Source organism: Syngnathoides biaculeatus, chromosome 13 (assembly GCF_019802595.1).
Source record: "Syngnathoides biaculeatus isolate LvHL_M chromosome 13, ASM1980259v1, whole genome shotgun sequence".
Classification (NCBI taxonomy): domain Eukaryota; kingdom Metazoa; phylum Chordata; class Actinopteri; order Syngnathiformes; family Syngnathidae; genus Syngnathoides; species Syngnathoides biaculeatus.
Window position 1 is genome coordinate 24758527 of NC_084652.1, and position 14623 is coordinate 24773149.

The 14623-nt window shown below is 41.3% G+C and overlaps 1 protein-coding gene across 3 annotated transcripts in view; it reads right to left on the bottom strand.

Moving 5' to 3' along the window:
• The window catches only part of exoc3 (exocyst complex component 3), a 36485-nt gene that overhangs the window by 7769 nt on the left and 14093 nt on the right, over positions 1-14623 (bottom strand). For all 3 annotated transcript variants that reach the window (XM_061839462.1, XM_061839461.1, XM_061839460.1), the window contains 4 exons: positions 14281-14459; positions 13916-14032; positions 3940-4057; positions 2119-2244 (listed from right to left, as the gene is read on the bottom strand). In XM_061839462.1, the coding sequence (XP_061695446.1) occupies positions 2119-2244; positions 3940-4057; positions 13916-14032; positions 14281-14459 (540 nt within the window). The remainder of the gene's footprint in view (positions 1-2118; positions 2245-3939; positions 4058-13915; positions 14033-14280; positions 14460-14623) is intronic.

Genomic DNA, 14623 nt, shown 5'->3' on the forward strand with positions numbered 1-14623 from the left:
GTTGTTTTCGGGCAGAATCAGCTCATCTCAAAAATGTCATTTTCAGAAAAAAAAAAAAATCTCGGGTTTCCAAACACCTTTCTGTGGAAGTTGGTATTATTGCGCTCTAATGGGAACAACAGCTATGTCATATAAACAACAACTAGTTTTGTAATGTACAATCACTAATTTAATATGCTCAAAAATCACAATTTTGTTAGGGCGTCAATTAAAATGAAACGCCGTGCGAGTCCCACATATTAGCTATACAATAAGAAAATATCAGGTCCATTGTTCTGATATTTACAGATGTATAAATTGGCATAAATGTCCACGTAAATTTTAGTGACGACTCATTGCAGTTTTGACACATCAAGCAAAGTAAGTTTTGTCTGGGAGACCTTGTTATGACAACCAGCAGTGCTCGTCAAAGATGACACCAATTTCCATATGTACACAAAAATGAATTTGCAAACATGTGGGATGAAGTCATAGTCTTCTTTTTTCAACCGAGCATTTGAACAATCTATTTTAGAAAATATTTCTCTATTTTCACTAGTTACCTAAAAAAAAACACTATCGAGAGTTTCAATATAGGCAAAAAATTACACCACAGAATATGCAATTTTTCAATAAGGAAATGTTATCGCCTTCTGCTCGTTACATGTTAGGCTGTGACAGACTGACGAGTCAAAAATGTGGGTGGGTCAAAATCGTTCTAAAAATCAAATATTTAAATCAGAAAAGAAGCCTGAAATTACTAGTCAGTCTATTTTGGGGTAAATATTTTTTCTGCAGACATAATTTATAAGTCCAGACCTAATGGAAAGAGCGCCATTGTTCACAAGATTAAGTCAAGGTAATGTTCCAATAAATTTAAATCTTTTGCATGGAAGTAAATATGTGCCACCAGGATTTGAATTAAAAACGCCGATGAAAATTTTGTGTTGTAAAATTCACATTGCTATTTCAAAGTGATCATATTTTCAATAGCTGTATTTCAGTTTAACTTTTCAATGTTAAAAAATTCGCCATATAAAAAAATTCAAGTTTTAAAATTCAAACGCAATATTTTCAGTCTTCTGAGATTCAACTGGGTACAATTCGCTGTCTGAAATTCACCATCAAAATTCAGTATTAAGAAGGCGGGGTTACTTCAGGTCAGAACCCAACACCCAGCCAGTCCAGTAACGCTTTCTTAGTCAAGTGACGTCACATACGAAGAAAGTATAACTGCATTGGCATTTGAATTTTAACGGTTGAATTTTTTAATATAGCGAGTTTGTTAACATCGAAACGTTAAACTGAAATACAGCTATTGAAAATGTGATCACTTTGAAATAATGTGAATTTTACAACATAAAATGTGGCATTTTTAATTCAAACCCTGGTGGCACATATTTACTTCCATTTTTTTGGAGCCAATGAGCGCTTCAAATTTGGAGCCCAAGGCTATCCACAAATTCAAACTTTCCTCCCTTCCAAAAACATGACTGGAATCCATTGTGCATATGTTTGGATTACATGTGTATATGTGATGCATATAACTAAAACACTGATGTGAAATTAAGAATAAACATTAGTCCCACAATCGGGACAAATGAATAATGTATATCAAATACAATACATTTCAATATTGCTGTAAAAGTGTAACTTTTATATATAACATAACATACACATAAAATTGATTGGATTTGAACTGACTGTTTTTTTAGAATTGTACATTCTGAATGGGTAAATGGGTTTCAATGTACTGTATATATCCTCTTCCCATGTTGAACTCACTAAATGCTGATGATGTTTTGTTACTATGAAATAAATAATTTTACTTATACAATGATGACACAATAGGAGGAACTAGGAGTTTACTTTTCCCAATAAGAGCTGGGCAGGACTGAAGCTAACCATGAATTAGGTTTTCTGATTACTTAATGGTCAATTAATTCTACACCTAGACATGATTTACATTGCTGGTCAAAGTGCAATATTTATTTGATTGTGTTGTATACGTGGACGCAGGTGTCTGTATGTCACCAAGGTACAAAGATTTACATGTGATGATGATTTTGTGGAAACTATTTGGCATGCTCATATTCTTGAGGAGTTGCTGGATGTGTGTAAAAAAAATATGGGGGTTACCTGAAAGACAATGGCAGGCAGTGTTGTTTGGTAGTATCCATCCTGATCCGCTTCAGGCTCTGTTTCTTTCTGCCAGTCCTTTTTGTCAGTCTCGAGGGCTTTCCTCAGCCAGCCAGTAATATTAGACTGGAGACACACATTGTAACACATTTAACATTGCTTAAAGCCCGGTGTCATCCCTCTAAACATTCTAAAATAGATATTGTAATGAAAAATACATATAACAGTATTCACTTCAATGTCTATACGGAAAAAAAAGTGAGCGGAGAGCGAGTCATCCACGCACAAAGTTGCACAATTGAGTCTCCCTCGACATCCAAGTGGTCGCCATATTAGTCGCGTCATCTGTCCTTGACGTCATCGTCACTTCCGCCGTTGAAAACGCCCAGTGCCTGCTACTACAGAAGTCGAACAACAAAGATATTCACATTTTTCCGACGCCTGACACCGAAATTCTTTTCGAAAAGGACAACACTACACAACTGAGTGAAGTTACCGGGGCAATATTACACTATTGTTTGGAGCCCTCAGGGCAATATTACACTATTGTTTCAAGCCATATTCAGATGATATCCGATCACGACCAAACCAAATCCCGTCCGATCCACTCCCGCGGCGGAGATGAGCCATTGCGGCTCATCGCAGCCGACCGGTGTGGCTTATGACAGAGCCGAGCGGTGCTGCTTTAGTCACAGTTGAGCCAGTGCGCTTTATGCATGCACGCAACTGAATAACGGATTCTCGGCTGGGTTCTTCAGAGCCGCCCCCGTCGCTTTCTCGGCTGGGTTCTTCAGAGCCGCCCCCGTCGCAAAGCCCGACGCGCAGCCTTCGCAGAAGCTGTGACCGCCGAATGCGACGCCTTAGCAAGTGTGGCTGAGTTTCAGAGCCCGTGGTGGCATATAAGGAGGAGGTGGAGCCTAGCTATGTTGCTTTTGGGGTATGTTCAAAGTCGCCGCAATACTCGATGAACACTTTCGAGACATTGTTGGCTGGACGACGCGCACATCGACACATTTCATATGCGGATCTTTTGAGAGAGATCGATTATGTGGTCCGCCCCACACTATTATTTTTTTTAGTAGCTGTATACACACCTGTTATTTGGAACCAACGAAGCTCTTGTCCTCTGCACCCGTGCAATCCATTTTTCACAACGAACAGGGTCTCTTTCAATTGTATGAAGGGTAATTCCATTCTCCCGAGTGTTCAAGCAATGTCCAGCATTTTGGCTAACACGAAGGAACAACGAGCTACCTTCCCAGAGGTAAAACTAATGGAAACAAACGAGTCCACTAGGGGGCGCCTCTGTCCTGTACATCACTTCCTGCTTCTTCTCAAAAACAAATCCCTCGAGAGGATTTTCATGGGGGGAGTTACAAAAAGCTGTATACGTCAAAATCTTGTTTTGTGGTGAAAAAACACATATTGGCTGTGGGTTTTTTATTAATAATATTCCAAAAATCATCCGTTTGACGATACTTGAGCTTTAAATATTATGTTTATTAATTGTGTCACAATGAGGATGATTAAAAAACATTGTAAATATGGTAAAAAGGAAGAAAATGCATAGATAAAGTGCTAACAGAATGCTGATTATTTATTAATCAATGAAATGTTTCTCTACGAATAAATTAATAAAATGTTCCTCTATGAATAAATTAATGCCCGACAATAGCTGCGATAGGCTCCAGCGCTCCCGCGACCCTCGGGACGATAAACGCCTGAGAACATGGATGGATGGTTCATTTTCCCTGTGGTCTATGACAGAAATTGAGTCAAATACCCATTCCCAGACTGCATGTTGGTATTTGTGACACTTACTGTGAAAGTCTGGACGTATTTGCTGAGGAGGTCATCCACCACATCCTGAGGTAGGAGTGGCTCTAGCTGGTTGATGTCGCACTCAGCAATAAGATCTGGATGGCCCATCATTTCCGCACTAGGAAATATACACATGCACAATGATTGGTTGAATCAGTTGGTGCAGGGGTTCTAATAGCTTGGTCAGTGGACCAACACTGGTTCAAAGTCGCATGATCTTTGCTGAAGCAAGGGGGGAAATGAGTGCAGGCATGTTGTCTTGTGCTGTTCTTCCTTGTTACAGCTATCGAATCTCCCTACCACTTATCCTCGCTAGGGTCGCAGAGATGCGGCCTATCCCTGTTTAATTTGGGCGAGTGGCAGGGTAAACCCTGAACTTGTCACCAGCCAATTGCAGGGCACATAAAACCAAACAACCAGTCACACATTTCACACAATTTACTCATCAATCAACCTACCATGGATGTTTTTGTAATGTGTACCCAAAGAAAACAAAAGATGGCAAATTTTAAGGGACAGGCATAGAAATAAATCCTCAGAGTGCGTGTGTGTGTGTAAGTGTGTGTGTGTGTGTGTCCCCATGTGAAACCTTTGGCTTGATGATGCTTCATAAAAGCAGTTAATATCTTCATCATTCATATCATTCTCTCCTATTATGTTTTTATGACTGAGGTTTACAAAATGAAGCTATTTAGACAAAACAAAAACATTTATAATTTATGGAGTGTTTTTTTGGAGACTGGAACAAATTAATTGCATCTCTCCTCATTTTATTGTTCAAAATGTTTGAGTCTTGAGTGTTTTGAGATAAGTGCGTATTTACAGCTGTATGTTTTCAGGCTATGGGCAAAGGTCCAATTTCTGTTCCTGTGAAGGATACACGACACTAAAAACAGTTTGGTGGCTCAGCTGGGAAGTGTTGACATCACAGTTCTGAGGTCCCGGGTTCTATACCGGACCCGCCTGTGTGGAGTTTGCATGTTCCCCCCATACCTGCGTGGGTTTTCTCCAGGCACTTATGTTTCGTCCCACATCCCAAAACCATGCAACATTAATTGGACATGCTAAATTGCCCCAAGGTGTGATTGTGAGTGCGGCTGTTTGTCTCGATGTTCCCTGCAATTGGCTGGCAACCAGTTCAGGGTGTACCCCGCCTCTTGCCCATTGATAGCTTGGATAGGCTCCAGCACTCCCTGCGACCCTTGTGAGGATAAGCAGCTAAGAAAATGGATGGATGGATGGATGGATATATCAAAGGATGGATGACCCCTAACGGAGACTGCTGTCAAACTGCTTTTCATCATTTCAGGACCTTGAAACAGTAATCATTGCTTCAAAATCAGAACTTGGCTTGACCACTCTAAAGGCCACCTCATACTCCCGTGGTCGACAACACCTGCATTCGATCACCTGATCTACGCACTGACCCGCCCAGCACCTGTGTGCATCTTGCTGTGCACACATTAATAAAAGTTGCTGCATGTACATTTGCTCAAGCAGGCACTGTTCCACGGTCACCGTTGTTCCAATTTCAAAATACTGTATTTGGATCTGGGGTATTTTTGTTTTTGAATCTGTGTTCACCAGATCAAATACATGATTCAAGCTTATTTGTTGCTCCCAAACTACGGAAGAAACTGCCTCTTTTCATGACATGAGACAGCCTGCCTTATCTCACTTTAAAACACACTTACATTGCCGTGACAAAGTATTTGCCCACCACACGACTTCTGTTTTTTTTCCCCCCCACATCACACTTAAAGGTTTCAAATAATCAAACCAATTTTATTATTGCTCAGAGAAACCCCAAGAAATACAAAATGCAGTTTTCAAATGAAAATCTATTCAGGCTCAAAAAAAATCCAAACCTTTCTGACTCTGTCTGCCTTTGTTAAATCACAAAGTCATTGTGACTAACCACAAATATGGAAAATGTGAGTTCAATTTCAAGAGCCACAACCAAACATGATTACCACCACACTTGTTGAATTAAAAAAAAAAAAAAAATCACCTAAATAGACTGTCAGAGAATGTGAAGTAGGCTACAGGATCTCATGAACCAATCCATCAGAAAAAAGTGATTGCAATCCATCAGACTGGAAAAGGTTACGAAGCCATTTCCAAGGCTTTAGGCCTCCAGTGAACCACTACAGTGGACGACCAACTAAAATTAATTCAAGAGTGTGACACCGACTCATCGAGGTCACAAAAGAACCTTGAACAACATCTAAAGACCTGCAGGCCTCACTGGCTTCAGTTAAGGTCAGTGTGCATGACTCCACTATAAGAAAGACACTGGCCAAAAATTGCATCCATGGGGAAAAAACCCCGCTTTAAGCAAAGAATACAACAGCTCGTCTCACATTCTCCAAAAAACACCATGATGAGCGTTGAGAATTTTGGAGAAACATTCTGTGGACTGACAAGTCAAAAATTGAACTTTTTGAAAGGTCTGTTGCACTGTTACACCTGGTGTAAAAATAGCACCGCATTTGATAAAAAGAACAGTGAAACATGGTAGTATGGTCTGGGGCTGCTTTTCTGCCTCAGGACCAGGACAGTTTACTGTAATTGATGGTACAATGAATTCTGCTGTGTACCAGAAAATCCTGAAGGAGAACGTCCGGCTATCAGTTCGTAACCTCAAACTTAAATGCTCTTGGATCATCCAGCAGGACAACGATCTGAAACACACCAAGTCCACCTCAAAATGGCACAAAAAAAAAGTTTGAGAGTAGCCAAGTCAAAGTCCAGATTTCAATCAAATTGAGATACTGTGGTGTGACCATAACCGGCCAGATCATGCTAGAAAACCCTGAGATATGGCAGAGTTGAAAGAATTCAGCAAAGAAAAGAAAGGCCAAATTCCTCAGGCACGATGTGAAAGCCTCATCACCAATTTTGTTGGATTTCTGTTATTGCTACCAAAGGTGGCAACAGCCGTTATTAGGTTCAGGAGGCAATTATCTTTTCACAGAGATGCTTCATTACATTGAATTGTCATTTGAAAACTGCATTTTCTTTTTCCTTGGGTTGTTTCTGAGTGATATTACAATTGGTTTGATGATTTAAAAAAACGTGTGTGATCTTTTCCTTTCCGCTTGTCCCGTTAGGAGGCGCCACATTGCGGCATCTTTTTCCATGTAAGCCTATGTCCTGCATCTTCCTCTCTAACACCAGCAGTAAACATGTCTTCCCTCACATCATCCATCAACTTTCTCTTTGGTCTTGTTCTTGCTCTTTTGCCTGGCAGCTCCATCCTCAGCACCCTTCTGCCAATATACTCACTCTCTCGCCTCAGTACATGTTAAAAACCATCGAAGTCTGCTCTCTCGAACCTTGTCTCCAAAATATCTAACTTTAACTGTTTCTCTAATGAACTAATTTCTAATCCTATCCATCCTGCTCATTCCTAGAGAGAACCTGAAAATCTTCATTTCTGCCACCTCTGGCTCTGTTTACTGTTGTCTCAGTGCCACAGTCTGTAATCCGTACATAATGGCTGGCCTCACCATTGTTTTATCAACTTTGCACTTCATCCTAGCAGAGACTCTTCTTTCACAAAACACACCAGGCACTTTCTGCCAGCTGTTCCAACTTGCTTGGACCTATTTCTTAACTTCCTTACCACACTCACCATTGCTCTGGATTGTTGATCCCAAGTATTTGAAGTAATCCAATCCTTCCTATCGGTTCTCTCCCTGGAGCCTCAATCATCCTCCTCCACCCCTCTCATTCCCACACATATATTTTGTTTTACATCCTTTCCAGTGCATGCCTCCATATTTCTAATTGTTCCTCCAACTTCTCCCAGCTTTCATTGCAGATCACAATGTCATCTGTGAACATCATGGTCCAAGGGGATTTCAGCCAAACCTCATCAGTCTCTCCATCCATTACCACAGCACACAGGAAGAGGCTCAGAGCTGATCCCTGATGCATTTCCACCCCCGCCTTAAATTCGTCTGTCACAGCAGACTTACGCATGCAGTACCACAGTTCCTCTCTTGGTACTGTGTCATGGGCTTTCTCGAGATCCAAAAAGACACAATGTATCTCCTTGTGATCCTTCTCTGTACTTTTCCACTAGCATCCTCAAGGCAAATAATGCCTTACTGTGGTACTCCTTCTAGGCATGAAACCATATTTTTGCTTGCAGATAGTTACTTCTGTCCTGTCTAGCCTCCACTACTCTTTCCCATATCTCTATTGTGTGGCTCATCAACTTTATTCATCTATAGTTCCCACAGCTCTGTAAATCTTTGCTCTTAAAAAAATAGGAACTAGCAGACTTTTCCTCCATTCTTGAGCCAACTTCTCAGGCGCTAGTATTCTGTTGAATAAGTTGGTCAAAAACTCCAAAGCCACCTTTCCAAATTGCTTCCATACCTCATCAGGTATGTCATCAGGACCAACTGCTTTTCCATTTGTCATCCTCTTTATTGCCTTTCTAAGTTTCCCCTTACTAAACATTGGCACTTCCTGGTCCACCACACTTGCCTCTTCTACTCTTTCTTCTCTTTCATTTTCTTCATTCATTGAATTCTCAAAGTATCCTTTCCATTAATTTAGCAAACTACTGGTGTCAGTCACCATATTTCAATCTCTATCCTTACGTATGTTTTTAAGAAATAAAGAAGTCAGCTGGAATGGACCCATTAATTTTTTCACCGCACGTCAGGATGTTGTCGTATATGGATTTTTGCATCTCCCGACATGAAAATCCTCTCGAGGCATTTGTGTTAGAGAATTACCAGGAAGTGACGTTTTTTGCCGTCGCGGGGTCGAGTGTTTAAACTGGTTTATAGTCATTGTACTGGCAAAAAAATTACTTGTTTTTTTTCATCGTGCTAGCCAAAATGCCAGCTCGTTGTAATGCTGGATTTTGCTCAAACGCTCGAGAGGATGGATTCCCTCTTCACACTTTTCCAAAATACCCGGTTTGTCGTGACGAATGAATTGGACAGGTGCAAAGGACGAGAGCTTTGTGGGTTCTAAATGACAGGTAGGTGTGTATAAAGCTATTGAAAAAATAGTTGGGGGGGGGACAATGTAATCCTTCTCTCAGAATGTAACAAAAGATCTGTGTCATAATAACTTAAAAGTACGTAAGTCAGGTGTGCTAAATGTGTTGATGTGCGTGGCCCGGCATTGTTCATCGCCGCCGGGGCTGGCGTGTGGTCGCCGCCGTCAGAGGGGGATCGGGCGGGGATGTGGTTTGGCTGCATGCGGAAGGAGAAAGGAGCACTCCCCCCCACCGGCCACCGGTGTCTGGACACCCCTGAAGTAGTGACTTCGCACGTGATGGGTCTTCATGAGTACGCTACATACTCATACGTCATACATACTGTCAGGGAGTCTGTTGTTAGTTAGAAGTGATCCGCATATCATCCAAATATGGCTCAAAATGATAGGGTAATATTCCCCTGGTCACTTCACTCGATTGTGAGATGTTCTCTTCTTCGAAAAGAGCTTCCGTGTCAGAAGGGGCGTTGGAAAGATCTGAAAATTTCACTTGTTCCTCTCCCATAGCAGGTGCCACTACGGGTTTTCTATGGCGACTGTCCCAGTGTGACATCTGCAAATGACATTGAAGGCTGGGATGTCGAGTGAGACTTTCACAACTTTGCGCATTAATGTCACGCTCTCCGCTCATTTTTTATCCCCCGTATAGACAACGTAAATATTATATGGAGTTTTGAAATCTATTTTCAAAATGTACATATGGCTGTTAGTTGACCTTTAATCACCCTTACCTGCTACACGTCCTTCCCATTTCCATCCCTCTGTCTGGCCACCATTTAGATACTTTTCTCCTTCTTTCGTGTCCACCCTGGTATACATGTCGTCATAGGCCTCTCGTTTAGCCTTAGCCACCTTTGTCCTACGTCGAGTATTCCTTTCACCTCTCCTCAGTCCTCTCAGTGTCTCACTTCTTTGCTAATGTCTTTCCTTGTATGACTTCCTGTATTTTGGGGTTCCACCAGCAAGTCATCTTCTTCCCTTTCCTATCAGAAGACACACCAAGTACTCTACTGCCTGTCTCTCTGATCACCTTGGCTGTAGAAGTCTGTAGTCTTCCGAGAGATCCTCCTGTCCATCGAGAGCTTGTCTCACGTCTTTGCGAAAGGCCACACAACATGATTCCTTTCTTATCTTCCACCACTTGAATCTCTGCTTTAGCTTTGTCTTTTTAATATTCCTCCCCTACCACTACCTGACAGTTAGTAACCTCCTTCAGATTAAATCGTCTGCAGAAAATGTAATCCACCTGCTTGCTTCTTTACCTCTGCTCTTGTAGGTCACCCTATGTTCCTTCCGCTTCTGGAAAAAGGTGTTTAGTACTGCCATTCCCATCTTTGCCAACACCATCTGTCCCTCAAAGTTCCTTTCCTGGATGCAGTACTTACCCATCACTTCTTCATCGCCCCTGTTTCCTTCACCAACGTGTCCATTGCAATCTGCACCAGTCACAACTCTGTGTCTGGGATGCCACTTCATCTAGCTCCTTCCAGAATTTCTCTTTCAACTCTAGGTCACATCCTACCTCTGGGGCATAGCCACTAATTACATTATACATAACACCCTCAATTTCAAGTTTCAGGCTCATCAATAGATCTGATACTCTTTTCACCTCCAAGACATTCCTAACCAATTCTTCCTTTTCTATGGTAAAATAATTTAAACCCTGCCTCTAAACTTATAGCCCTACTACCTCTCTACCTGCTCTGTTGGATGCACAACGTATTAACCTTTTTCCTAATCATCATGTCAACAGATTCCTGAGCATTTCCTGTCATAGTCCCAACATTCAAAGTCCCTACACTCAGTTGCAGACTACGTGCTTTCCTCTTCTTTGTCTTCAACTCACAGTAGCTGAATTTCCACCGACGCCCTGTTGGTTAACGGTGCTGGGAATGGGCATTGTTAATCCAGGCCACGACCACTCCGGAATGGAATTCTTCAGATCAACGCTCATTTTTGTTTGGCAAACCTTTAAGCCGGATGCCCTTCATGACGCAACCCTCTGCATTTATTCGGGCTTGGGACTGGCCTACCCATTGCACTGGCTTCTGTCCCCATAGGGCTGCATTTTGTGTGTGATAGATATGCAAAAAAAAAAAAAAAAAAAAAAAAATCTGGAAGACGGTGAATACTTTTTCATGGCACTGTACCTTAAAGGAAGATTTTGTCGAAACTAATAGGAATGGGAGCACACAACTGACACCCAATAAGGGTTTGTCACGCTTGCAGTGCTTCCATTTTGTGACCGCCCATCGCTCGTGGATACATTTCACCGAACAGAGAACGTCCACTATCTGGCATTTTGTGGCAGATTTTTGTGAAAAAATAATCAAAAACAAACAAAAGTAGCATGACGTACAATGCTTAAGCCTGGGCGCTTGAGTCAGAATACACACAGCCGCCAGTTGACTTGTTGGAGAAGGGGCATGGCACGACGAACAATAACAGTCCCATGAAATGGACCGCGGAGATTTGATGCTTTACTGAGGAGTTGGTTTAGATGTAGAGAATATATATATAGCAGGTGGTCAGACTTTTCTTTTTTCTTTAAGACCAAGTTGTACTTTTCAAGCAGCAAAGTTTCTCGTGATCCAGCGGCAGTGTGGTGGGAGAGGGCGATGCCAGTTCTTTGACACGAGTAGATCGCCGTAAATAGTAACCGGGAAGTGTTGTGTTCTGACAGCCAGCAAAGCAACTATATCAAAGCGAGTTGATGCTCCGTGTTATTACAGATTTCGAAAGACTGGACTGCTACATGAGGAGAACAGCACAACTCCGGCAGTGAAAATGACATTTAGAGCGACAGAGACAGTGAAGTTGTTTGTGATGGAGACTTTAGTGGTTTCGGTGAACAGCAAAACTCTGTCTGAGGCTGAGTTTTTGAAAGAAATTATGTTGGAGACAGCAGGTATTTTTGTTTATGCTCAGAGAGCAAAGACAAATTTTGAAAAAATCAGTTTATCACCGTGGACAGTGACTCGCCGTGTAGAACTCATAGATGAAGATATCAGCAGCTTAAACAAAAAAATTGAGTCATTCACGTTTTATTCTTTCGCGCTTCATGAAAGCAATCATGTCAAAGACTGCTCAGCTCCTCATTTTTAACCGTGGTATTAATAACACTTTTGACATCAAGGAGGAGTCTTTGACAATGGAGTCTCTGAAAGGACAAACTTGGGGAGAGGACTTGTTTGACCTTGTGTCTGCTGTCATCAAATATATGAAGCTTCCTTGGAGTAAGCTTGTCAACGTCGATGGATCTCGAATTTAACAGGGAAAAATGTTGGCATGCTGAGGAGAATCCAGAAAAAAGTGAAAGATGAAAACCCTGACCAGAATTTAATTTTCCTCCATTGCATCATTCACCAGGAATTTCTATGTAAATTGGTACTATTATGTTGTGAATCCTGTCGTGAAACTCGTCAACTTCATCACCGTCAGTTTATTGCGTTCCTGGAGGCGGATCACGAGGACCTGCTTTTTCACTCCCTTGTCCACTGGTTAGGTTTGGGCAAAGTGCTTCAACTCGAGTGGGAGCTCAAAGAGGAGATTGACATGTTTTTAAAGCAACTGAGTAAGGCTGATGACTTTCCTGAGCCGAGCAACAAGAGCTGGATATGTGACTTTGCCTTTGCTGAGGACATATTTTCACACTTGAACAAGCTCAACATGAAACTGCAGGGGAAGGATCAGCTTGTGCACAACATGTACACGAACATGAAAGACTTCAAATCCAAGCTCTTTATTCTCCAGGCAAATTTTGAACAAGTCATTCACTCATATTCCTACGCTAGCCATACTGAAAGAGGCTAGAGCAAAAGTGAAGAAATACAGTGAGTCACTGGATGCATTGCACGGAGAATTCTGTCGTCGGTTCTTGGATTTCGACAAAATTGACAAGTCACTTCAGTTCGTGGCCTATCCCCTGTCACAAGAGCCTGAAACAGCTTCAGAGGAGCTGCAAGTCGAACTGATCGACCTTCAGTCCGACCCTGTATTGAAAGAGAAGTTTAACTCTCTGAAACTAAATGACTTCTATGCTTCATTCAATGAAGCAGCGTTTCCAAGGCTCCGCCGGACGCAGAAGATGCTGACGATGTTCAACTCGACATACAAGTGGGAAGAAACCTTCAGTATCATGAACATCAACAAAGCCAGTCACAGATCCAAGTTGACAGACTAACACCTCAGATCCATTCTGAGAATCGCCACAACAAAACTAACTCCAGACTTTGATTCTCTGGCTAAAAAAGGAGACTAACAACATTTTCCCCATTAAAATTTAAAGTGATGCGCACATTCTCAAAATAAAAAGTGTGCAGAGATCCAATATAACACCGATCCACCAACGAAATTGCGACCACTATTTCGTCCTTGCACTGATATTTGTTTACTTTTCGCACCGATGATACAAATTGATTAGAACAAGCAGGACAAGTACTTCTGCATCTCGTACAATTTTTTCTAAACAGACACTCAGAAGGTGAGTGATGGTGATATCCTGAAGGATAACAGAACTTTCAGTGCTTTAAATAGAAATAGTTTGTAATAAAAAAAAATGCACAGTTTATTCATTTGATTTTCACTGTTTTAAGACTCATTCTGAAGTCAGATATTTTGTTGTAATGCTTTTCTTCATTTTCATTTTAAATTAAACCACACATTTTCCCCATATCCCAAGATGTTTATTTTTTTTCTTCAATGAGATTGGGTTACCAAAGCACTCCATCCATCTGCTACTCATCTGAGGATTGCCACAACAGAATTAGCAACAGACCTTAATACATTGGTTCAATTGAGTTAGAAACAACACTTCCCATTAAGAGGCATCTTAATAGTTCAACACTTTAAATGTATCGTATCTTGTGCTGACCTGGCCCGTCTGTCAAATTTTAAAAGTCGATTTGGCCCCCGAGCCAAAACGTTTGCCCAATCCTGGTATAGACAGTACCTCTTATAGGTATTGAGGACCCAGGTTAACATGGACACTATCTCATTGGCCTCTAGGTCCTCAGATGCCAGTTCTTTGACACGAGTAGAAACAGCATTGTGGTAGAGGCTGAAAAACCTGAAAGAAATGGGCATAGAACGATGAATAAAAGACTGTTATCATACCAGAGAACTGAATTCAACCTTTAGTCACATAACTTACTGTAAAATAAATACAAAAATACATTTATTTTGTATCCTGTTAAACTTAGAAGAGACCCATATCTTTTTAAAGTTTTCAAAGTTTGGTAGCCTGACAGATTTTTCTCTTCAGAATTAAAAAAATGGTATGGAACAGACCCTAGGGAGAAAGAAACTGTCTGATACCTGTTAAAGGTGTTGTAATGTGGAGGGAAGCACTGAACCATAAGGTTCTTGACAATAATGAGGTCATCTAAAACATATTTCCTAGTTATCTCCAGAAGACGAACAAGCCACATTTTATCAGCCTCTCTTGTCACTGCCTGGGTGCCTTCAATGCGGGTGCTGACAGTGCCCTCTAATACCTGGATTAGAAACCCCAAAATAGTTTTACAAACAATGCAAAATTCATAACAAAACACATTTGCCAATTACATATTTCATGGGCATAAGAACACATTGGAAATACAGAATACCCCCCAAAAAGTCAATAGTTTCTGAGCTGAAAAATCCATCTTTCACAAATGTA